The 26,304-nt window shown below is 38.8% G+C and overlaps 1 protein-coding gene across 1 annotated transcript in view; it reads right to left on the minus strand.

Annotated features, from left to right (window-relative positions):
- Positions 1–7,457: 7,457 nt before the first annotated feature.
- Positions 7,458–26,304, minus strand: part of LOC112110920 (leucine-rich repeat and calponin homology domain-containing protein 1-like) — a 243,568-nt gene continuing 224,721 nt past the window's right edge. Inside the window, exon 20 of the mRNA XM_026648974.2 lies at positions 7,458–7,571. Within this exon, the coding sequence (XP_026504759.1) occupies positions 7,458–7,571 (114 nt within the window). The remainder of the gene's footprint in view (positions 7,572–26,304) is intronic.

A 26,304-nucleotide genomic window follows, 5' to 3' on the forward strand; every position in this document is an offset into this window, starting at 1 on the left:
ATAAATATTTTGAATGTGTTCATCTGCTTTGAAACTTGTTTAACCATATTGGGAAAAGCATCCTGAGGGTATGGCTCAGAATAGAAATGATCATTTAAGTGTTTTTGTTTTTAAACAGCATATTGACGTAGAATGTCTGTGGTCTCAAGACAGTGCAGACTGCAGCAGGAGGGTATGTGGGTGAGAGGAGAACTAGTACCACACTAACTTTCAATTTGTCTCTCATTCAGCACTGAACAGAATAACTGGACAATTTTGAATACATGGCTGAAAACAATAGCAAATTAAATGGATTTACACTCAAGTGTTTTTCTCCTGCCTATTGAAATGTATTTCCAGGCCAAAATCTGCAGCTGTTGATGGAAAATGCAAACAAACTTACACTGCATTGTGATCAACCATTCCCCCTTGTTAACATTTAACCTGTAACTGGGAGTGTAAAGGGACTCTGAAGGCAGCTAGCTGAAATCAGGTTTTAAAGGGAGCAGTTCATCCTTTTTATGACTTATGGTTCCTCAGAAACTTACTCAGTGGCAAAGGCTAGAGATTCTTCTAAGAGAGGAATAAAGGTCTGTGGCCTAATTAGTTTGAGGGATGGATACGCAGTGGGATAGACAAAGAAATTAACAAGGAGAGCATTGGGGAGCAGATTCTGCCACGTTTTAGTACCTTACTGTCTGAGCAGAAAAGGGGGGCTATTTTACATGAGTAAAGGGTAGCAGAATCTGACTCTGTTGTACCAGATTTAAAATGATTCCCCATGGTGTGTAACTCTGCCTGCTAATTTGTGTGGGGGGAAAAAATACAGTCAGCCTAGTCTTAACTTGGGGTAACACTCTAAAATCCTAGTGAACACGTGTGTCTCTACTTAAAAAGGCTTTTATGATGGGACAGGATTTAGCCAACTTACTGTAGCTGTTCACCATGCACTATGTAGATCCAACAGCCAGTCCTTCCTCTCCCTCCTCCAATACTGGTACCGGCTATTTCAGCCTGGAGCTGGAGTAATAGCTCGACTGCTATACGACGGCTTTGGGGGGAGAATTTTTTACCTACAGCAAGTCCCTGTAGGTCCACAGTTAGGTTTGAGAACTGCATCTTAATAGAGCGTATGGACAATCTCCTCCTGTTCGTGATCAGATAACATCCTCATGTAATGCACTGCGGTTGCTTACATGAACAAGTAGTAGGTCAGTAATGTAATTTCATGTCATCAAATAGAGGACTTAGGCGGCCGGGGGGAGGGCGCCAGGGGGGAGGGCGGCCAGAGCGCTGGGGGTAGGGTGGCGAGCCCGGCCGTGGCCCCGCTCTCCCCGGCGGCTGGAGCGCCGCCCCCCTCCAGGTGCTGTCCCAAGCACAAGCTTGGTGGGCTGGTGCCTGGAGCCGGCCCTGCGCGTGCCAAACACGGCACGCGAGCCGATTTTGAGTGGCACGCTGCCTGCCCGGTGAGAGGAGGGGGGCGGAGGGGCCGGAATGCACCACGTTGGGGGGAGAAGCGGGGGAGGGGGGAAGCTTGGCTTCTGCAGGACCAAGTTTCTGCCTCCTGCCCCCGCAGGGGAGAGTGGTGGGCAGGGGGGGCTGAGTGGGGCAGGGGACCGGGACCCCTTCCCCCCCCCACTCTCCCTCTCCCTGCCAGCGATGGCCCTTGCGACGGGGAGGGGGAGCGGAGCAGAGCAGAGCCGAGCGGCAGCGTGCTCCCTGCTCCGTAGAGCAGGTAGGGACGGAGCCTGGGGGAAGGGGGTGGAACAGGGGATATCCCTTCCAGCCCCCTGCCATGAGCCGCTCAGGGCAGGGGGCTGGGAGCACCCCCACGAGCCAAGCACCCCAGCCTTCTGCCCTGCACCCCCACACACCCTCCAGCCCTCTGCGCTGACCTTGAGTCATCCCAACACCCAGCCTTCTGCCCAGCACCTCCACACCCCCCCAGCCCTCTGCCCTCCCCCCCCCTCAACCCCCAGCCTTCTGCCCTCCCCCCCCCCCCCCCAGACTTATAGACAGAGACCTTCTAAAAAACTTTAACATGTATTACCGGCACGCAAAACCTTAAATTAAAGTGAATAAATGAAGCCTCGGCACAACACTTCTGAAAGGTTGCCTACCCCTGGTACAAAGTTTAAGTGACTGCTACAAGTGGATATTAGAAAAGCTGCACCGTTTTAAAAAAAATTTACATTAAGACAAAGGTCTGATCTCCAGCACACTGGCACCCTTGGCAAACACGGTGTTTGGCCAGCTCAAATGTTCTAACAAGATCTCAACCTTGTATTGCTGTTGTGTGCCATGGTGTAGGACACCTGAGATGGCGTGGTAACTCCTCTTACCCATGCTGAATGAAACGGCTGATATGTTGTGATAAACACTTCGATTTTACTATATGTAGCAAAGTATGTAAAAAGTCTCTTTCCTAATTCATTCTGAAATAGCCAGTTAACTTAAAACAGCAGCATCTGGTGCTGTGATTAGTGCCTAGAGCATGGAGTTTGAAGTATCTTAAAGGCTGGAAGATTATCTTTTGGGCATTACAGGCAGCCCTTGACTTATGACAAACAGCACAATGTTTATAAATTGTCACGTTTTGACTTTACAACACTCGATCTGACGTTCCTATGGGAAATTCAAGTTATGTTTTCAACTTAAGATGCGATTTTCAGGAACCCATCTTTTCGTAAGTCTGAGGACTGCCTGTATTTTATCTGTACCCTTGTGGCGCTGGGAGCCAGGACTCTTTACGCCACTGACGGTATTGCAGGGGTAAATCACACAGTCTCTTTGTTGCAGTTTCTATATCTGTACAAAAGGAATGATAGCACTGCCATGGGACTCTGCAAACAGTTAATTTAACCTCGTTTGAAATTTGTACGACGTTCATCTCAGTGAGCGCGAAGTTAATTTTTCAGTGAAAGCTAGAGAGCTTCAAATCAGAATGTGCCATCCAGAGGGGATTTCCATTATAACCTCTCTATGCATGCAACTAAGCAGAAACCATTTTAACAGGTATAGAATTCCTACTAGTATCTCAACAGCCATTTATCATTCTACAGTAACAAGTGCCAGGCATTTGGGTGCTGTAAGGTATGTGAAAAGTTGTGGCATTTCCTTTGAAGTAAAATTTAAGATTTTACTCCCTGTATGCTTTTTTAAAGAAGATGACATCATTAATGTATCCTAAATATAATAAAATATTAAACAGGATCATTTAACAATGGTAGGGTTAGTGGTAGCAAATGCAGATCACCACCAGCCTCTGAGAAAAGCAGGCTCGTATTTGTTACATTTACAAGGTCTATTTTTAAAATCTCATAGTTCTGTGGGTGATAAGGAAATGCAGCTCCTGCCTGAGTCTTAATTTACTTTCCAGCAAGAGATCTATTACAATATCAGCTTCCATGTTGAAACACTAGCCCATATACAAGTTTGGATACAGAAAATACCTGTTGCCTTTTCTATTAAGAATGCGGAATCACTTACTATCCTAGAGCAAGTTTGCTTTGCTGACAAAACTTAGCAGCAGTGATGAGTCTGATACTTTCTTTTAGAGCTGATTTTCAGAGGCAGTGCAAGTGAATGACGACGTTTTAAAGGGGCTCGTTCCTATGAGGTATTGTTTTAGAGCACTGCACAGCAGAGGAGATTTTATAAAACTAACTCTGAAAGAAGCTGGATTCGTACACAAGTCCCAGCTCCATGACAGCAATAAAATGTCTTGCTCCTTTGGCTACCAGTTGAAGTCATTGGGAAGGCAGGTTTTGGGGAATTGGATACCTCTCATTCTCATACCACTGAAACACTGTCCATTCTTCACGCTGACCTCGCTTCTTCCTGCCAAGATTTGGTTACCTTGCAATAACGGACGTGACAAATAGCACTGGGGCTCTACCATTTGTGATGCCATCAACTCCTGCAGCAGAAATACAGAATCCTTGATTCAGCAACAAAGCTGAATAGCTAGTTCAGCAAAAAGGTTGTTTATCTTTAAGACTGATCCCATAGAAATTCACCTCTGCAGGCCTCCAGGCTTATACACTGCCCATTTCTCGTTAATGCAGCTGCTGTAACACATTACTCCGTACCTTTGTCCCTGTTTGTAGAACAATGGAGACATTCTGCTTTCCTGGAGTCCTGCCTTCCTATTGTTTACATCCTCGTCTCCTTTCTCTAGCCACTGACTGTGGTGTCAATATTCACTGTCTTGTCTGTCCAATTTAGAGCCCAGCGCTTACCACCAAAATCAAGGGCACTACTCAGGGTAGTTTTAGGGCCTCAGGCCGTGGATTGTAAAGTCTTCAGGAAAGAGACCTGTTTTACCCTGCTGTACAGAGCAACACACATGCTACAATAAAACATATGCAGCTGTAGAGGCTATTTGAATTTGGAGGACAAAAGGTAAAATTATTTTCCTTATCATACACTTTCTTTTTAGTGGGTAGTTGCAGGTCTGTAATCACAATCAAATACGTTTCTACCTTTAATCCCACAGAGATAGATTCCTGTATTTTTTTCCCACAGCTCTACTGCCCCAAACTGTGGGCAAATAAACTAGAAACTGGAGGAGGATCATAAAATAACCCAGTTAAGGTGTTGACTGATTTAAGCAGAGAAGTAAGATAGGAACATAGATTTTGCTGTTCTCTCAGCACAGAATGCATCAAAGAAAGCTTTTACAGTGAAATACAGCTATGCTATAAGAACACACCCAGAACAACCCAAACATTACAACTGTCTATTTGCATGTGTGTATTGGGGGGAGGGGGGGGGGGGGGTTTCTAGCAACTTGTCTGGAGAAACAGATTCTGAAAGAGCAAAGGGCCTTTACTTAGGTCTGGCTTGAACTTTGGTTTCTAAAAAAAAAAAAAAAAAAAAGGCATTTTGCTTCTTTTACTTGCTTCTGATTTCCTCCAACAACTATAGATTTATTGTACAAATTCTCAGTCACAGGAGAGTAAATGAATACAAATAAAATGATTTAATTGCAGCTACAGTAAAGTTTGCACTATATACACAATGTTCACTGTTTATGGTATTGTTAGGAGGCCATGCATTTTTTATTGCACATATAAAGTGTACAAAGATTCATGAAATTCTCTTTTTAGCCATACAGGTTAAGATTGCATAAAAAAAGCCATATTACAAAATATTTAGCGCTATTTACAGCCAACTTTAAGCAAATACTGAAAGTCACTACTAGGAGAAAAACAAATTTTACTGATGAAAAAAACAGGATTTGTCAAAATAATAATTACAAAGCTTCATGTTGCCATATATACATTGTAAAAAAAATACTCAGGAACCTGCATTTTACCCCTCGATGCAGCAATCAATATTCCTATTTATATAGTCAATTTTTGAATGCTTTTAAAGTTTGATATACTCTGAGTTGAAAACCTATTTTCTTTACATTGTTCATGCTGTTTGACAAAACAGGTATTTGTGCAGCTCTGTAAAATATTAAAATACATTTTAATTTAGTGTTAAAGTGCACAATACATTTGATAGGAAACCATATGCTAGCTGCCAGTCAAAATTGCAATGTAAGTCAATGTTCCCTCTTTTGCTTTGGTTGGAATAACTGAATATTCCATGCATACTGTATGTGTCATTATATTGTCTTTGAGTTCACATTTCCCCGCCCCCAACAGATTGTTGTCAATGTGTACCATAATCTGTGATGTCAAAAATACAAGGTCTGCATTCAAACACTGTATATATTCAGGATTAAAAATTAATTCATTGGAATACTGGTGGTTTTTTAAATGCAGTGTCTTTCTGTGTGAACACGCATATCACTCTGCCTAGATTATGCAATATTGTGACAAGTGTCAACATTCTTTCAAACAGGTTGTTTTTTCTCTCTCCATAGCCTCTTTCTCTATTTAATTTGCCCTCTACATTGTCTCACTTTTGCTGTAATGCATTTCAAACTCTCCTTCCTTAAATGTAACATAGACCCCTAACAGCCATCCTTTTTACCACATGCTACATCCCTGTCTTGTTTGCCTAAATTACTTACATCACTAGATTTCCATACCAAAAAATGGATGTTCAAAAGGTTGTGAAAATCACTGTGCTAGAACTTTTCTACCTAAAATACGTGTCTGACAATGACTGAACAATAAATTAAGCTTTAAAACCTCCTTTTGAGATTAAAAGTAACGAAAAAAACTTTATTTCCTACTGCTGAATTGGGACAAGGGGTCTGATCCTGCAAACACTCACTACAGGGCAGTGTGCGTAGTAAGATGAGAAATCCCACGGAAGTACATTAACTACAATGAGACCGCTCACAGTAGTAAGCCCTGCAACCTGTAGTCCATATTTGAAGGATCAGGTCTTTACAACTGCCTAAAACAACTATAATGAAATTATATTTTCTCTTTTTTAAAAAAACCAAACATATATTTGACTATCTAGAAAACTTTCTATTTTCACCTTTCTTGTGCTATTTTTTATTTGTTCCGTAGTGCTGTATCCTTTTAAGATTACCCAAGTACAGTGCAAAATTATATTTCAAGACACGTGATGCTAATGCACATCAGTTATTTTGTTGTAATAAAAGTTTAATGTCTTGTGCATAGTAAAATAAGTATCAATCAAAAATATTTGTTCACATTTATGTTTTCAAGTTTAATCTTTCCTTTTTTTTTTTAATAACAGCTATATACAAATAAAAAGGTGTGCTTCTCTTTAGTTCAACCAATTTAATCTAATGGGGGTGGAGGGAAGTGCTGCTGGAATGTTGGAAACTAACTGGAATGCAGAGAAACTATATTAATCTTCCACAAACCCCAAAATAAAGAATGCCATCCCAGCTAACAGTTCTTTTCTTTAAAGCACCTATTTTTGTTTACTGTTTATCATACATATTAGAAAATACGATTATGGAGATGTAGAATTACTGCACACCAAGTAGAATAAAAAATAACTAAATATTTATATTAAAATAAAGTGTTTAACCACAAAAAAGCAGTAATAAAATACAGTTTCCTAATTTATATTTTGCATCCAAAGGATGAATAACAACTCACTAATAAATAATATTTATATAAATATTTTGTCTGAATATTTTTAAAAGGCAATGGCCTGAAGCAACTGCAAAAAAACAAAACATGTTAAAATTCAGATAAAAAAAAAAGAAGAAGATGCTCTTGCTTTAATAAGATGAACATATTTTGCTGCCAGGCAGCTGTACTCCACACTTACGTAAGTGGCAGAGAGGTGGCTGTTTTAATGGGCGCTGTACACACTGAGCTATAAAAGCAGTGAAATGCCAGTTTGCTTTATAAAATGATTATTAGTTTGCAGTTCAATATATACAGATAGTCTGCAAGATGATTTCAGTTCAGAAATGTAGGAATACTCTTTTGGAGCAGAAGGATATTTTTCAATGCAGTTTGAAAAGATGAGCAGTGTTTTGATACTTTTATGGCACATTGGAGCTGATTACAGCAGAAATAGTAGTTTCATGTGAATAAAGCTTGCTTCATTGTGGTTACATCTAGTAATGCTTGAACTGTTATGCTCACTTTTACCAAGCCCTTTTCTTCTAGGATGTGATGTGGTAGGCAGAGCTTCTCCTAGAAGAAAAAACAAAAGAGTAAAGATTAGACCACCTAGCTCTTATTGCAAAATCTTGCTTTATGCAAATACAGCTAGAAAGCAGTTATCACAACAATCAGGAATCATTTAATTAAAAAACTTTCTATGCCTCTTACAGAAATAATTCTCTTGTTTTGCTGATGGCATACTTGGCCTAGTTTGAGATTTTTAAGTGTTTTGGGTGACTCTAGGGCCAACAGGAAACCATCTTATTCTTACATTTAAAAAAACCCAAAACATTTTAACACCATTAAGATTCGCAGTTAGTTTTCAGCAATAAGTCTGATGGTACATTCATTTAGCATGTAATCACTGTAAAAACACCAACATTACAGGCAATAGTGAGATACTGTGACATATGCCCATTACTTTAAAAAAAAATTCCTGGGGTGAAATCCCAACCCTACTGAAATCAAAGGGAGTTTTGCCACTGAATTCAATAGTGTCAGGTTTTCACCCTGGAATATAAACCTTGAACAGCAATGATTACAATCAACAGATTGAAACATGAACAACATTTTACATTTAATGGAATGATTTTCCAAATGATTGCAAAGTTCTTTACAAATTTACTTTGATGTACAAAGGGATCACTTTGGAATGGAGCAGCCACTGTCAGAGGTGAAACCTACCAGCGCTACCATCAGAACAAACAAACTTTTTGTCTATTATTTTGACTCTAACGGTAGATAATACCAGATCTTTCAGAAGGAGGTGCAAGAAACCCCAGATTGAACCATTATGGAATAGCCTGCCAAAGGGGAAGTTTATTCCTAATCTCCATCTGTTAGTGGCTGGTTTATGTTTTCTAAAATAATGTTTTCGCTAATACAATTGTGGATATTCCCATTCATAGAAACATCTAATTCTGTTTATCATCCTGCTAAACTCTGATATCTAATGGCAATGAGTTCTATAGGTTAATTATGCAAAAAATGATTTCCTTTTATTAGCTTTAAATGTTCAATTTTTTTTTGAAAGTCCTCTTTCTTTTAGAATGTGAGATAAGGTAAAAAGGAGCATCTGATTTATCTTTTCTATACCATGCATTATTGTGTCTACCTCTGCCATCTCTCGCCATATTCATCACCTCTTTAAATTAAACAGTCCCAATCTTTTCAATCTCTCTTTTTATGGTAGTCTTTCCCCTTCTCTAATCCTGAATAGAATATGGCATACCTTATATAATAATGATATAATATTTTCTATCCCATTACTTATGCAGTCTAAATTTTGTTTCCTTTATTTTTCCCCAGTGATAACTGGATTTTTTCCCAAGTCACAGTTCAGTTAGAACCCAATAATTTGTCTAAATGGCTGAAAATATTTCTTCTAATGCACATGGCCCTGATCTTGTTAACCTGAGAACTTCATCTGCCATTGTGCTTTACCTAGCTTGGATAGGTCCCTCTGAAGTTCCTCATGGTCATCTCTAGCCTTGACTAGCCTAAATAATTCTGTATCATTTGCAAATTTTGCCACCTCACTGTTCATTCCCAGATAACTGATAAATATATTAAACCACACAGGTCCTAGTATGGGTCTGTGTGGCACCCCACTGTTAACTTCTGGACACAATGAACACTGACCATTTATTCCTACCCTTCCTTTTCTGTCATAGCCTGCTTCCAATCCATGACAGTACGCCCTCTCACTCTAAGATCACTTACTTTCCTTAATAAGCTCATGTGTGGAATTTGGCCTGAACTCTTACAGAAAATGCCACCAGATTGTTAATGAACACAAGAGGTCAGGACGTCAATTATATAATCAAAATAGCAGCTCCAAAAGTAATAAAATACTCTAGGCCTTGGTTCTATACTGTCTCAGAGGAAAAAAGTATCACAACACAACTTCAGGTAACACAGAGGTTTTTCCTTAGAGGCCTTCTGTCCAAGTTGTGTCTCAACCAGACTAGGCTTAGCTTGAGGTTGATTAATCATGGCACAAGGCTGGGCATCTACAGACCATAAATACCCCCAATAGAAATACATTTAGTAGCCTAGTTTAAAACAAGATAAAAATCAAACTCTGCATTTTACGTGTCAAATATAGGACAAAAAGGGAGATCCAGAATTTGTTCAAAATTATTACATCTGCCACCAGCACTATAATTGATCTTTAAATGTAAAAGTTCAAGTATTTTTGACTTGTAACTTGTATCTTACTTGTTGCATGTGGTTATACCTCTGTATCTAATGAGCATGCCATATTTTGGCTTCTCTTATCAAATTCACTTGAAATTATTTGAGAAACGTAGGCTTCAAGATTGTGGGGTTGAGTGTGTCTGTGGTACAGATATGCCCCATGTCCTACAGCGAAGGTGCTGCAAGGTTCTGGCAGTCTGCTCAAGCTGGTTTATATTACATATGGAGTCTGTGGCTTTCCACCACTTTGGCTGTTGTCTTCTCTTCAATGTGTTAGCTTTTGACACTATAATTCATCACTGAATTCACTGCTGTAATGAAGCACAGTATATCTAGTCAACAGTCCTGGCGCGTATTAATGTTGTGAGTATCTCTGACTAGAGTGAAAGGGACTTAACTGAAATCATACAAACAATCTCAGTGGGGCCAATCTTGTGTGACTGAGGTACTGCAGACTCTCAAAGGGTCAGGCAACACTGTCATTAACTTCTGCTTCCTCATTAAAGGACATTTCTTTCTGGAGAGATGTACAGAGACCTTGTAAGGCTTAAAGTTCTTCCTTTAGATGCAAACTGTCATGTAACCTGATGTATGATTGGTAGTGGACTAACTAAATGATAAAAATGTTTTCAGTTTCAAACACAAGACAAAAACAAAGGTTTTCTTCACTTCTGGTAATATAAGGTTTATTCAAACATGTCTAATAGTTAAGGAACTGTGGTCAATCTAATGTCTCAAGACACACCTGCTCATAATGTCACCGGTTTTAGAATAAAATATTTTGATCTGTTATTTTCAGATAAAGAAGTCTTTACATTCTATACTGAATATGTTTTAAAGTCAGATTAAATTGTTTTAAAAGTTTTTTCTACTCCCACTGGATACGGCCCTCCCCTCACCAGATAGGGATTGGGCTAAGAAAAGCCAACGAAAAGGTGGTATGTATGAGTTTCCTGTCTGAATATTGATCATTTCATTATCCTTACATTTTCAGATATGAAATGACTGTATATTAAATTATTGGACACTGAAGTGAATATTCGAAAACCAAAGAAAAACAGTTACAAGCCTTTGATAAGAGACTAAGGGACATCACTAAAAAAATTCACTGCTGGTATTTGTAAGTTTGAATGCATTCGTAAAATGATATGTTTGTCCCAAATCGCTTCTATTGAAGCCAAATCTGTATCAAACACAGTTCAGTTTAAAGAGATTTATACCTCACACTTAAAAAATTTTTATTGCAAAACTTACTCACTGTTCATCTCTAGCCACCTATATCAGTCAGAGCTTTTGTTTTACCTATTGATTTTTCATGGCTACAGTGTTGATTGTCTTACAATTAATCACAAAGAGTAATTACAATGAGTAAATGAGTTCAGTCATCCATTTTAAACCATAAAAACCTCCCCAATACCACTTTGCTTTCTCTTTAAAGAAAATGAATTAACCAGTCCAAAATCTAATATAATATTCTAGTTGAGTATAAAACCATGAGCTCTATTCTCAAATAAAGGAAGTTTTTTAAGGACCCATAAAAAAGCAGGTTTAATTTCTAGTTTTTAAAGCATAAATAGGTCATACAAAGGAAGACAGTACTTTGTAACCAGCATGTTCACTTTCCCCATAATACATCTCCCTGTCCCTAAGCTCTTGCTTAGTTCCCTTATCTCTTTCACATGCTTGAAGGCTTCTACATTACCAACAAGAAAACAATGGACAATGCAAAGTTATAAAGAACAAACCAATAAACAAACACAAGGGTTATGTGTTTTGACAAATATCCCAGAACAGTTATTGGATCCTGTAGCATCCTATACAAAGAACACTCTCCTTTCACCTCATTGTTTTCATAACTAACTCAATTCTCTTGTTCACCTCAATAAAGAGTCTAAGTGCTGAGCTTTACATTCCAGGTTTTTACATTGCTCCCACTATCTAGCACAACCTTCCTACCGCTGCACACCCAAATCCTTTTCTGAATCCCTGTTCTTTTCAAATCACAGCTCAACAACATTCTGTAACTTTTTTTTTTAAGAGAAGAATCAAATCTTACTAAGACCATTATCCAAACTCCAAGGAACTCAGTAGGAGCCTTTCCAAAGACTTCAATGGGCTTTAGATCAGATCCCAACCCTCCGAATTACCCACATTCAATCATTCTCCCTTGAACTTGGCCACTTCCTCCTCCTCCTCTTCTCTTCTCCTCTGTCCCACCACGCCTACAAGTGCTACCTCTAAGACACAAGGAATGCACTTATCTTACAGCTGTCAAACAATCAGATGAGAGAAACTCACTATATTATATAACACTATTGCAAAACTTTTATAGAATTCAGCATTTCTAGGCACTAGACTTCAGCTATGGAGGAACTCGCCCATGACTACAGTAAGACTTTAGGCAACTGACAGATTCTTCAAACATCTTTCCCACTTTTGGAAGTGAGTTCTCTCCATCTTAAACTGGCGTAACACCAGTGTAACTCCACTAACTTCAACACAGGGTATGATCCATCTCTCAGTAGTATCTCCTTTGAAGTCAATGAAGTTATGTCAATGCAAAAACAGTGTGAGAGAGATGGAGTTGGGCACTACATTTCCAACACCAGTGACGGTCTCTGCAGAAACTGTCAGTCAATACAGAGGAAGGACCACCGATTTCTGCTTTGGTCATGGATGGGTCTTCCCACAACAACACACACGCCCTGATGAATTACCCAGGATCTAAGGTCTGCTTCTGCTTCTAATAAACTCAGTGGAATGAGTGAGACACCTAATTATTGCAACTAGGCTAACCACATTCTAAATTTAAATTAATCTTAATTTAAAAAAACGGATATAATTTTGACTTATTTTCAAATTTATGTCAAAGGAAGGAACAAACTTCTTTCAATCAAAAATGAGGCAAAATGTAACAATATAGAGAGGAGAGAGTCCGAGCCAGTAGGTTGCGCCACACAGCTACCAGCAGTGAAGACGATAAGACAAAGTTGTAGCCACAATTGCAAATGCTATACTCAGAGTAATCTTCTAGCCATGGAACAAGATGGGTGATTTAGCTGGGGTGAAGGAAAAACAGGAAAATGACAGGAAGCAACAACAGGAGGATTCAGTATGAACTTGGCACTTAAACATATCTCTATTTTCTGTGACATTAGTTGCCTTAAAGTCAAGGCTATTGTGTGAATTGGACTAATCTAGGCTAATCGACAACTTCAAGGCAATTAAAATACAAGTGTCTGTTACTAAGGGAGTGACTGTGGCCACTGTATCAGGTAGGCACATCATAAACTGATTTGATTTGATTTGCAGATGTTAACGTTCAGGACCCAGCTATATTTACCAGCAAAAAATGGAGAGTGAATGAAATTTTGCAATGTGGCAAGTGCTATTCTCTGCTCCTTCTGTTTCTTCCCCGCATTTGTAGACATAAGATTTCAGAAAAACTGAAATATTCTGAAAACATTGCAACGTGTAGCTTCTTAGAGATTCCAAATAAGAAAATGAATCTCATGTTTTCCACTTAAATAATTGGAGTCAAGTATTTTGAAATTTAAATAATCATTACAACAAAAAGGACTAAAATAGTTTTAAACAAAAACCTCTAAAATACTTTTTACAGTTTTATATACTATAGATCAGTGGTTCTCAAACCAGGGGTCCGAGGCCCTGGGGGTGGGGTGGGGCGTGAGCAGGTTTCAGGGGGGCCCCCAAGCAGGGCCAGCATTAGACTTACTGGAGACCAGAGCAGAAAGCCGAAGCCCTGCCACATGGGGTTGAAGCCCGGGGCCTGAGCTCTGCCAGCCGAGGCTGAAGCCGAAGCCTGAGCAACTTAGCTTTGCGGAGAATCCTGTGGCATGAGCCCCCGCATGCAATTGGCCTGCTTGCTACCCACCCCCCCAATGCCGGCCCTGGCTTTTATATGCAGAAAACCCGTTATTGTGACACAGGTGGGCTGTGAAGTTTTTCTAGGATGTTGGGGGTGGGGGGGAGGGTCAGAAAGAAAGATTGAGAACCCCTGCTCTAGATATTACATTTCATTTTTATACCTTTCCTTGTTCGTATCTCAGCATCACTGACGATATCTGCCCATCTCTGGGAACACTGTTTGTGTTGCAACAGATGGAGCACAGGAATTAAAATCATTGGTTTGGTGTGTGTGTATAAGTGGCTTTTAAAAACCTCACCGTGACAGATTAGTGTTCTTTCACATACATAGGGCCTGATTTTAAGAAGCAGATTTCACATATGTATGTGCAATATTACATTCATTATTAACAGCATTTGCAGTTGCTGTCAATAAGTAGCCTCAATGTTATGAACTGCACCTGTAATTAATTGTAGGCACAAATATTTTCAGAAACAAAATATTACATCTCCAACTCAGAAGGCAGGCTGGGGGCCTTTTACAAATCAGGATCTTCAAATCTTCAAATAGATCAAATATTTTGCCTAAATACTTGACAATTTCACTTTAATATTCTTCTGTCAACTTCACGTAGTCTACAGCAGGGTTCAGGGCTTAGCTATGTCGCTCAGGGGTGTGGATTTTTCACACCCCTGAGCGACATCGCTGGGTTGACCTACCTTTCTAATGTAGAGCTGGCCTTAGTTACAGTTACAAAGCCTAAGGCCTTCCTTCACAGTATGGTCTGGGTTAACTTCAAGTCTATAGCAATAGGGAAGCACTTATAATGTTCCTCTTTGAATCTTGTGTTATAACTTTCCTACTGTTTATGGGAATATGAGAATTTACTTTTATTCTCAGCACCCTACATGATTAATGTATTTATTTTATATGGAAAGTTTTGGGACAAAAAGTTAATGCAGTATCAGACAGGAACATTAGCAATAATTAGTTATGGTCATTCTGTTCAAAAGCTGAAAGAAACTGAAGAGCAATTAAGTTCACTCATTTTCTAAAAGTCAGGTGAAGAAGCAGACCTGGGAATCACAAAGGTAAATTAATTGAGAAGGAGACTGACATGTCTGCATGTGTAGATTAGAATTTATGGATAAAACCTGTAGGCAGTTTAAGGATTAAATAATATTCAATTCATAATTTGTATTTTCATGCTGTACTAAATCACTTTTGCAATTTATAATATTTTTGTATCTATCCTGTACTAGATGTAGTATGGGCTAGTTCCTAGTGTATGAGAAGTCAGCTTTTTTGGACAAGTTCATGGGTTTGCTTATCACTACGATTGGGATTTGGTAAAATATTTGTAATTGTGCAACAGGTTTAATCTAGTACACCTCTTGAACAGCAATTCAGCTCTCATATCCAGTGTTCAGACTGAGAAATCATTCATAACATGGGAGACACAAGCCTCTGTTTCTTTGCACATCAGCAACCTTGAAACAACTGCTCCATTACCTTTCTAATGGATGGGAGATTTTGGATACTCTGGGTAATTAAACCAGCAAAAACATGTCACTGGCACAGGCAGAGATGTATAACATTAGGATTAATATCGTGGGCTGGTAGCAACAAGTTTCTCCACCTGATTTCCTAATACTCTAAATACATACAAAAATATTCATGTAAATAACATGGGAATAGGGATTGTGTAACAAACATAGCAATGCAGAAAGCACTGGCAAAGAGATCGATTTAATAGACCCCTCAATTCCTTGGGGAATTCCTAAATGAGTAAGGTATATTTATGTATTCAGGGGATTGGTATTCTTGGGTTAGCTAAACTGATATTTTAGTGACATAATTTATGTTTACATTTCATAATATGAAATCATTAGCATTTATATAAAGCTTTTCATCTGTAGATCTCAAAGTGAAGGGAAAACTAAATAAACATCTTTACATATTGTTAAAGAAGTCTTCTCAGATGTGTTACAGAATATTATCATCCCTGTTTTTATAAATGAGGAAACAGACAAGAATATTATGTAACTTGCCCAATGTCACAGAAAGAATCAGTGGCAGAGACAGTGACAAAGCCAAAGTCTGCCAATACCCACTCTGATGCCCTACTCCTTGCACCATGTTGCCTCCATCACCTTCATCCTGAAAGACCCTAAGTTCCATTACAAATTCTGAGTTTTTTGTAATTTGGCATGTAATTAAAAACGTACAGCAACACTACACAGTTTGACAGGGAAAGAGAAGATTACTGTTTCCAAAAGAAACTGGAGAAAAAATTTAGGGGGGGAAATTGTAATGATTACAAACTGGACTTTGACCAAAACACCAGAGTAAACACTCACTCTTACAACAAGTGCTATGGGATCTTTACTGATCTTAAGGACCGTGGTTTCTATTCTTCATTTGGAAGATGGCGCCTCTAACAAACATAACACATACTCAAAGAGAATACCGCCATCTTCTGAAATGCCAGTATCACTTCCTTCAGCACCTGGGGGTTCCTTGGGTTCTCACCTCCAAACACTGACCAGGCTCAATGCTGCTTAGTTTATAAGATCTGATGAGACCACAGCCCAAAATGGTATAGATGCAGTTTACTGCATCTCCACAATCTGTGAGCAACCCAGGCAGTGTGTAAGGAAACAAGCTGCAAAATCAAGATACATGTACGCATTTAAGCTAGGGTTGGGGAAGTGAGGGGCGGGTTTCCCGCTACAATCAATTCAAGATTCTGCTACCTCTAGTCAAGAGGTTAATAGAGAGGTTACAGGGGATGGAAGTTTGTGAGAGAAAGGAAGGAAATTAAAGTACCTGTAATATGTCAGAGATAAAGCAGAAAGTTTGTGTGCACATGCAAACAGGTTATGCTGTTAGCGCATTCCAGTGATAAGTTATGTACATCAAGACTATAAAAAGTATGTGGAAAAGACAAAAGCCTATTAGATCCCAGGAGCGAAAGGTAGAAGTTGATTGTGGGGCTTTCTCCCCGAGGGCCAGCAGAGTGTCAACAGTCTTTCGAATGTGACGAATATCCGACTGCAGGATGTCATACGGAGAGCAGAGGTCAGCCTATCCCGAAGGGCAGCCATTAGAACAGAAAAAAACAGTGCATAAAATTAAAAATACAAAAAGATAGAGTTTGATAAAGTATTACAGTATTCTATTACTAGTATAAATATGTAGGAATATATTGTTTCTTTCAATTATTCCCTTAATTTACTACATGCACCATCTTTCTTTTGTTTCCTCTAAATAATTAAGCTATCAATATCAACACACTAGCACAAATATACGGTGCAAGCTAAGAGCTCAATCCTGCAAATCTTTATAGACGTAGTCCCATTCAATCACTTAAATGGGACTAATTGCATGATTAAGATTTTGCAAGAACAGGCCCCTATAAAAGCAAGAAAGTTCTCTTAGCAGTTGAGACAAACCATGATACTGAAATCTCAGGAAAACACACTAAAAAAATAAATCGTTATGAATATACATACAATTGTTCACCTAACATCACATGCACCTTAAAATCTGGTGATTAAATTGTTTACTTTGGCTGGTACTCTGGGATGAAAATTGAAAGAGACAGAAATGATACTGATTAGTTTAAGAAAATTTCCAAGCTGCAGAGTTTAAGGCTCAAACTTCTTATTTAAAATTTTAAAATTAAAAATATGTGAACCTAGGCTATTCATACATTTTTGGAAGGTATAAATGCCCATATGTAGCTATTTAAATTGGAATACAAACATCCAAGCAAGTTGCTGCGTTATGAAAATTGTACTGAGCAATGATATTCACGATAAGCAGACATATTTGGTTATCATTACACAAAATCAAACCCAAGGTGCACACTGATCACTTTAAATTTTGGAAGATGAAAACAATATGATGTGTATTTTTACTCCAATCTCCTTTGCACACATAACCTCACTATCAATGCTCAACTCAATGTATACATGTAAGTTAGAGTATCTTCAAATTTTTTTTTTTTAAGTTGCGTAAGATGTAGGAAAGACAGAGCCCCATTTCAGCAGTAAGTTCTAACTTCTGGGCCAACTATATTCAGGTATTAAAGGAAAATAATTCCTAGTATATAATCAAAAACATGAAAAATCTGCAGGCTTAGCAGTCTAAAATACTTTAAGAACATAAGAACAGCTGTACCGGGTCAGACCAAAGGTCTATCTAGCCCAGTATACTGTCTACCGACACTGGCCAATGCCAGGTACCCCAGAGGGAGTGGACCTAACAGGCAATGATCAAGTGATCTCTCTCCTGCCATCCATCTCCATCCTCTGACAAACAGAGGCTAGGGACACCATTCCTTACCCCATCCTGGCTAATAGCCATTAATGGACTTAACCACCATGAATTTATCCAGTTCTCTTTTAAACGCTGTTATAGTCCTAGCCTTCACAACCTCCTCAGGTAAGGAGTTCCACAAGTTGACTGTGCGCTGCGTGAAAAAGAGCTTCCTTGTATTTGTTTTAAACCTGCTGCCTATTAATTTCATTTGGTGACCCCTAGTTCTTGTATTATGGAAATAAGTAAATAACTTTTCTTTATCCACTTTCTCCACATCACTCATGATTTTATATACCTATATCATATCCCCCCTTAGTCTCCTCTTTTCCAAGCTGAAGAGTCCTAGCCTCTTTAATCTCTCCTCATATGGGACCCGTTCCAAACCCCTAATCATTTTAGTTACCCTTTTCTGAACCTTTTCTAGTGCCAGTATATCTTTTTTTAGATGAGGAGACCACATCTGTACGCAGTATTCGAGATGTGGGCGTACCATCGATTTATATAAGGGCAATAATATATTCTCAGTCTTATTCTCTATCCCCTTTTTAATGATCCCTAACATCCTGTTTGCTTTTTTGACCGCCTCTGCACACTGCGTGGACATCTTCAGAGAACTATCCACGATGACGCCAAGATCTTTTTCCTGACTTGTTGTAGCTAAATTAGCCCCCATCATATTGTATGTATAGTTGGGGTTATTTTTTCCAATGTGCATTACTTTACATTTATCCACATTAAATAACATTTGCCATTTTGTTGCCCAATCACTTAGTTTTGTGAGATCTTTTTGAAGTTCGTCACAGTCTGCTTTGGTCTTAACTATCTTGAGCAGTTTAGTATCATCTGCAAACTTTGCCACCTCACTGTTTACCCCTTTCTCCAGATCATTTATAAATAAGTTGAATAGGATTGGTCCGAGGACTGACCCTTGTGGAACACCACTAGTTACCCCTCTGCATTCTGAGAATTTACCGTTAATTCCTACCCTTTGTTCCTGGTCTTTTAACCAGTTCTCAATCCATGAAAGGACCTTCCCTTTTATCCCATGACAGCTTAATTTACGTAGGAGCCTTTGGTGAGGGACCTTGTCAAAGGCTTTCTGGAAATCTAAGTACACTATGTCCACTGGATCCCCCTTGTCCACATGTTTGTTGACCCCTTCAAAGAACTCTAATAGATTAGTAAGACACGATTTCCCTTTACAGAAACCATGTTGACTATTGCTCAACAGTTTATGTTTTTCTATGTGCCTGACAATTTTATTCTTAACTATTGTTTCGACTAATTTGCCCGGTACCGACGTTAGACTTACCGGTCTGTAATTGCCGGGATCACCTCTAGAGCCCTTTTTAAATATTGGCGTTACATTAGCTAACTTCCAGTCATTGGGTACAGAAGCTGATTTAAAGGACAGGTTACAAACCTTAGTTAATAGTTCCGCAACTTCACATTTGAGTTCTTTCAGAACTCTTGGGTGAATGCCATCTGGTCCCGGTGACTTGTTACTGTTACGTTTATCAATTAATTCCAAAACCTCCTCTAGTGACACTTCAATCTGTGACAGTTCCTCAGATTTGTCACCTACAAAAGCTGGCTATCAAGCTTCACAATGTAGTCTTAATTAATTATCAAATTTTCAAAAGCATTAAAGAGCTCTTCTACTCTGAGAAATGACTCCGCAGAATTTCTGTAGGGAAACTTGTCTACAGAATTTGCCCCACAGAATCCATGGTTATTGTGTATCAATAAGGCCTTCAGTTACACCTATGTCATCTCAGTAAATATTAGTGGGTTTGCACTGATGTGACTGATTGAAACTTAGGCCATGTCTGCACTACAGGGACAATACTGGCATAGCTATGGTACTGTAGGTTTATGCCTACGTAAGTTCATAGTATAGATGCAGCCTACACTGATGGAAAGCTTATTTTTGACAGAGCAGAAACACTACCTCGCTGAGCAATGGTAGCTAGGTCGACAAAAGCATTCTTCTGTTGACCTCACTGCATCTACCCTGGGGGCTAGGTACACAAAGCTACGTTGCTCAGGGGTGTGGATTTTTCACACACCCTAAGAGATGTTGCTATGTCAACCTAAATTTTATGTGTAGACTTCACAGGAGTAGAAAGCTGTAAAAACTTAATTTTGTTACTCAAGAGATCAATGCAACACTGAATATACACAAAGAAAAGATCTGATTAGTGATGATGGGGCCATTTTTACACAGTTACTTTTCAGAGTAGAAGCATGCTTCTTACTCCAAATTCAAATGTTATATAAATCTCAAAGGAATAGTACTTGAATGTAGAAAAAAATAAAATAAAAAAGAGAGACACACACAGAGTTTAAAAACAATACTAAGTTTTGTCTGTAAATCTGAATTGAAATATCAGATTTAAAAAAAAAGATAAAATCCACAAACTTGTGAACTTGAAATGCTCATTTTTGAGCACAGAACCTGTTAAAACCAAAATCTCATTGACGCAGATATGAAATATTATGTTTTACCGAAGACACTAATAAAACTAATAAACATTGCATTAGCTTTCTAATCGAGTACAACAGACTAATTTCATACCTGTCAAAAACATACCCAATTAAACAAAACCCGAAATATTTTGAAGCTAAATTAAGGTAATTTCATATAATTTTAAACAAGGATGTTGCTTTTTTTTTTTTTCCTGAATGGAAAGAGACACCTTTGGAGCAGACTGGAAAGAAGTAATTTCAGAGTTACTGAAGAATGACAGCAGCTGGTAATAGGTCTAATTTTACAGACAGTGAGGAATTTGCTGACCAGAGACTTGCCAATGGAAGAGCAATGGTCAAGAAAAGAAACCATGCAGAAGTTGCCAAAGCTTGCAAAGGGAATTTACGACAAGACCTGCTGTTTAGTGTTTGAACTGGTGAAATCAGACCAAGCCTGAGAAAAGCCTGACTATTCTGCAAATGTATTTGGTCTATAAGTGTTTGAATATGCAAAGTAAATACTTCTCAAATTAGTAAACATGTCAAGCATGAGAGACCATTTCCCCCTGCTGGTACTAGGTAAAATCTTTCATATTATAGATGCCATCTAGTGCTTCTGAACAGGAGCTCAGGATACAATATTCTTTATCTTTTCAATAAGTGAATATAGTATTTCCACCTAAGCTATCACAATTTTAGTGACTCTGATGGGAATTTGATGTGAAACTAAAATACTAAAACAAAACAATCATATAGCTAAAGGGTATCACATTACCGAACAACAACAATTATGCTTGGATAATCAACAATTTCAAACATTCTGCTCTCCTCATTAAAAGCACAATTATTATTAGTCACAACTAAAAATCTAAGCACAGGTATTGTCCCAGTTACTAGTGATTTTTTAAACGTATGTGCAGCTGCATGCCTAAATGGATCATGCAGTTACCAAAACTGTGCATACAGAATAAATATTTAGATAGAGTAGATAGATATGGAAGGTTAATCACATAACTGGCTGTTTGCATGCACAAGCTCCTCTGATTATTCATGCATCTGCAGTAAATTGCGCAAACAAATCAGGTGTACAGTTTTGAAAAACAAGCCCATAATATTTTAATTCCTAAAAATAAAATCTCAATGGTACGTACTCAGAATTGCATGAAAGAATGCATACTTATGTGTATGTACTATATGATAAATACCTACCTCGGAAACTCAGGGTTAAGATTTTAACAGCATACTATACCACTTGCAACCATACTGTAGTCCAAATAGCATATATTGCCTAGCACAGTGGGAAAAATCCATACCTGATATAATTGCATTGCAACTCCATGAAAGTCTCTGGAACAAACTGATGAGGCAATTGGTCAGAATACGAGTGTGAATATAGCTGTAGCAGTGAAAACAACTAACAGGTTGGTTATAAGATCAAGTTTTAACAGCAACTAACTGCTGCGTGACACCTGTTCCATTACCTACATCCATCAGTGATGGCAAAGTACAATGGCTTGATTCTGCTAAAATGATCAGCTGTGAAATGGTAAACAATTTACCTTCATTAGGTATCAGCGTTAACATCCCATTGAGACTAATGGGGACAGTTTATACTTGTCTCAAAGCTACTGTTTCAAACTGTCTGAAGACTGACAGCCACTACTGCATGGGTTAACAGTCACTTCATATTTTGAAGATTATTTTGCAGTCGTAAAGACGCTAGGCTTAATGTTGATTTGTTTGTATTAAAGACATCTTACATTCTGGGGCATATTTATGCAACCAATTTCAAAAGAACATTTAAATCTGCGTAATAGAACCATAGAAATGTACGACTGGATGGGACCTAGACAGATCATCTAGTCCAGTTACCACCTGACAGCTGTGTGTCTTTTCCTTAAAAACCTCCAATGATGGAGATTCTACAACCTCCCTAGGTAATCTGTTCCAGGGCTTTAACTCCCTTACAGTTAGGAAGGTTTTCCTAATGTCTAACTTAAATCTCTCTCACTGGAATTTAAGCCCAACATTTCCTGTCCTGCCCTCAGTGGTTAAGGAGAACAATTTATCATCCTTCTCTTTATAACAACCTTTTATATATTTGAAGACTTATGTTCCCCCTCAGTCTTCTCTTTTCCAGACTAAACAAACCTAATTTTTTCAATCTTTCCTCGTATATCATGTTTTCTAAACCTTTTCACCATTTTGGTTGCTCTCCTTTGGACTTTCTTCACGTTGTCCACATCTTTCCCGAAATGTGGTGCTCAGGCCTCGTCAGTGCAGAGTAAAGTGGAAGAATTATTTCTTGTGTCTTGCTGACAACACTCCTGATAACACATCCCAGAATGATGTTCGCTTTTTTTGCAACAGTATTACATTGTAAACTCATACTTCGTTTGCGATGCACTAGAACTCCCAGATGCTTTTCTGTAGTACTCCTCCTTAGGCAGTCATTTCCCATTTTGTACGTGTGCAAATGATTGTTCTTCCTAAGTGTAGTACTTTGCACATGTCCTTATTGAATTTCATCCTATTTATTTCAGATCATTTCTATAGTTTCTCAAAATCATTTTGAATTCTAATACTGTCCTTCAAAGTTCTTGCAACTCCTCCCAGTTTGGTATCTTCCACAAACCTTATAAGCGTACCATCTATTCCATTATCCAAATAATTTATGAAGATATAGAATAGAACTGGACCCAGGACAGATCCCTGCAGGATCCCACTCAATATGCCTTTCCAGCTTGACTGTGAACCATTGACAGGAGTCTCCCTTGTGAAATCTGGTATTTTGTGTACTTTTACCTTATACTACAGGTAGGGTGCTACCAATTTCACGGTCATAGGATTTTAAAAATCATAAATTTCATGATTTCAGCTATTTAAATCTGAAATTTCATGGTGTTGTATGTGTAAGGAGTTGTGTGTGTGTGTGTGTGTGTGTGTGTGTGGGGTGGGGGTTGTAAGGTTATTGTAGGGAGGTTGCAGTACTGCTACCCTTACTTCTGCGCTGCTGCTGATGACAGCGCATCCTTCAGAGCTGGGCAGCCAGAGAGCAGCAGCTGCTGGCCGGGCGCCCAGCTCTGAAGGCAGGGCAGAATTAAGGATAGCAATACTAGGACCCCCCTACAATAGGCTTGCAACTCCCTTTTGCTAAAGTTTGCCTTCTTGAAATCCATTGTCTTTATTCTGCTGTTTTCCCTCCTACCATTCCTTAGAATTAGGAAATCTCTCATTTCATGTTCACCTTCACCCAAGCTACCTTTCACCTTCAAATCTCAACCAGTTCCTCCCTATTTGTCAAAATCAAATCTAGCACAGGTTCTCCCCTACTTGCTTTCTCCACACCTCCTGCCATAAAAAGTTGTCTTCAATGCACTGCATGAACTTGTTGGATAATCTGTGCCCTGCACTGTTATTTTCCCAAAAGATGTCTGGATAGTTGAAGTCGCCCATCACTACCCAGTCCTGTGATTTGGATGAGTTTGTTAGTTGTTCCAAAAGGCCTCATCCACCTCTTCTTCCTGGTTAGGTGGTCTGTAGGAGACGCCTACCAGGACATCACCCTAGGTTTTTTTACCCCTTTTATCCTTACCCAGAGACTTTCAAAAGGTCTGCCTCCAACTTCTATCTCAATCTCAGTGCAAGCATATACATCTTTGATATAAATGGCCACACCGCCTCCCTTTTTTCTCAGCCTGTCCTTCCTGAATAAGCTCTACCCTTCTATACCAATATTCCAGTCATATGAATTAACCCACCAAGTCTCTGCAATGCCAATTTTGTTGTAACTGTGATTATTCACTAGTATTTCTAATTCTTCCTGTATGTTCCCCATATTTCCTGCATTAGTATACAGACATCTAAGATATTCATTAGATTTCCCCTCTGTATTCCCTCTTGTATTCCCTCTGTATCTCTCTTTTGTCCCTGATATGATTATACTATAATCACATTATACATAGAATCCTGGACATATTTTACTTTGTGTCAAGACAAAACTTTGAAATTCATTGACCTGTAATTGTCCTTATAACTCTGAGCACTCCTGAGAGGCTAAATGCTGTGGGCAGATGACTGAGTACCTCAACAGTATGTTCATACATATATTAATATTAAAGGTGAATTTCAAAGCAAAAAAGTGAGCTTTTATGTACAAAGATGGACTCTGTTTTTTTCCCCTGCCTGTTTATTCATTTAAAACACTGGTTCTCAACAAGGGGTACATGTACTCCTAGGGGTGCACAGAGGTCTTCCAGGGGGTACATCAACTCATCTAGATATTTGCCTAGATTTACAACAGGCTACATAAAATGCACTAGCGAAGTCCGTACAAACTAAAATTTCATAGAAACAATGACTTGGTTATACTGCTCTATATACCACTATGCACTGAAATGTAAGTACAATATTTATATTACAAGTGATTTATTTTATAATTATATGGTAAAAATGAGAAAGTCAGCAATTTTTCCGTAATAGTATGCTGTGACACTTGTATTTTTATGTTGGATTTTGTAAGCAAGTAGTTTTTAAGTGAGGTGAAAGTTCGGGGTATGCAAAACAAATCAGACTCGTTCAAGGGGTAAAGTAGTCTGGAAAGGTTGAGAGCCACTGATTTAAAATATGTACGTCCTGAATTCCTTTGTTTTGCTCAGGGACCTTGGCAAGATCTTTGGAGAATCCTTTTCTGACACTCAACATTCCCTCACCATCAACTGGGGGCTGGAAAAGCTGCAACCCAGGACTCAACCTCCTGTAAAATTATCATTCTCCAAATCACATTGCATGTTTGCACCTTCATGCTACACTTGTCTCAAGGTCAGTCATGAAGCTCAGTGAGCATATGGTTCTGGAGTTCCCTTCAGCACTACCACTAAACAGCACGCCGCCTCATTCCACTGAAAGCCCCCTTCTGCTTAAACATGTGTAAAATCTTCCATTTTGATCACCCTCTTGTACTGAAACAGCATTCAGCCCATCCCAGATCATCCACTTTTCCTCCAGAGACATCTCTTAATGTGATTGGAATAACGTGAGAAATGCTACTCTGTGGTGTGGGTTAGTAGACATAGGAGCTGCCAAGAAAGGGCTGGAGCTTAATGGTAATCTGTTCAGAAAAGAAAACAATTCATTGCAAATGTTGTATTCCTATTGCTGGATTCTCCTGAGACTGTTAGGCTATATAAGAACAATCAACATACATGCAAATGTTAGAAAGTGGGGAATGGCTTTCTCGGCACTTTTACAGCATATTGTTCCTAGATAGATTCTTGATCTATCTGGGCTTTGGCGTCCTGCTAGCTACTCACACAATCATATCTACCTACCACTGATCTTTGTTTCCAACATTTTCTCTCTCACACTCACTCAGTAAAACACAGCAAACTCCAAACACTTTCACTCATCTAAGTTCTGAAACACAATGCATTTTCCACAAAGTATAGCAGTAAATTTGTCAATTGCCATCCACGCTTAGTAAGCCTGAATTCTCTTACAGAATTCCACAAGACCTCTTACAAATTAAAACCTCAAACAAATGTACTTGATATTTAAGTGAATGAAATTTCATATGGGTAGAAACTAATGTTTGTTTATTTAGATTTATGAGATCTGACCTTTTGTTTAACCTTCTATGAAAACATGCAATATACAAACAGTTAGTCAAATGGCGCCAAAAATCTATAACAAGTCTGCAATATTAGCAGAGAAAGTTTATATTTCATTGAAAGCTGCAAAGAGAAAAACAAATGTAAACCCTTACTCACAGAGGCGACGTGTGGGAGGTGGGGGCAGGTGGGGTCATGTGCCTCCCACCCCCCAGATTTCTCCCAGGGTTTATATGCCTTGCCACGAACCCCACTGCATACCACCAGAACCTTTAAATTGTGCCCCAACACT

Source organism: Terrapene carolina, unplaced genomic scaffold, assembly GCF_002925995.2.
Source record: "Terrapene carolina triunguis isolate 2854851 unplaced genomic scaffold, T_m_triunguis-2.0 Scaffold17, whole genome shotgun sequence".
NCBI classification, from domain to species: Eukaryota; Metazoa; Chordata; order Testudines; family Emydidae; genus Terrapene; species Terrapene triunguis.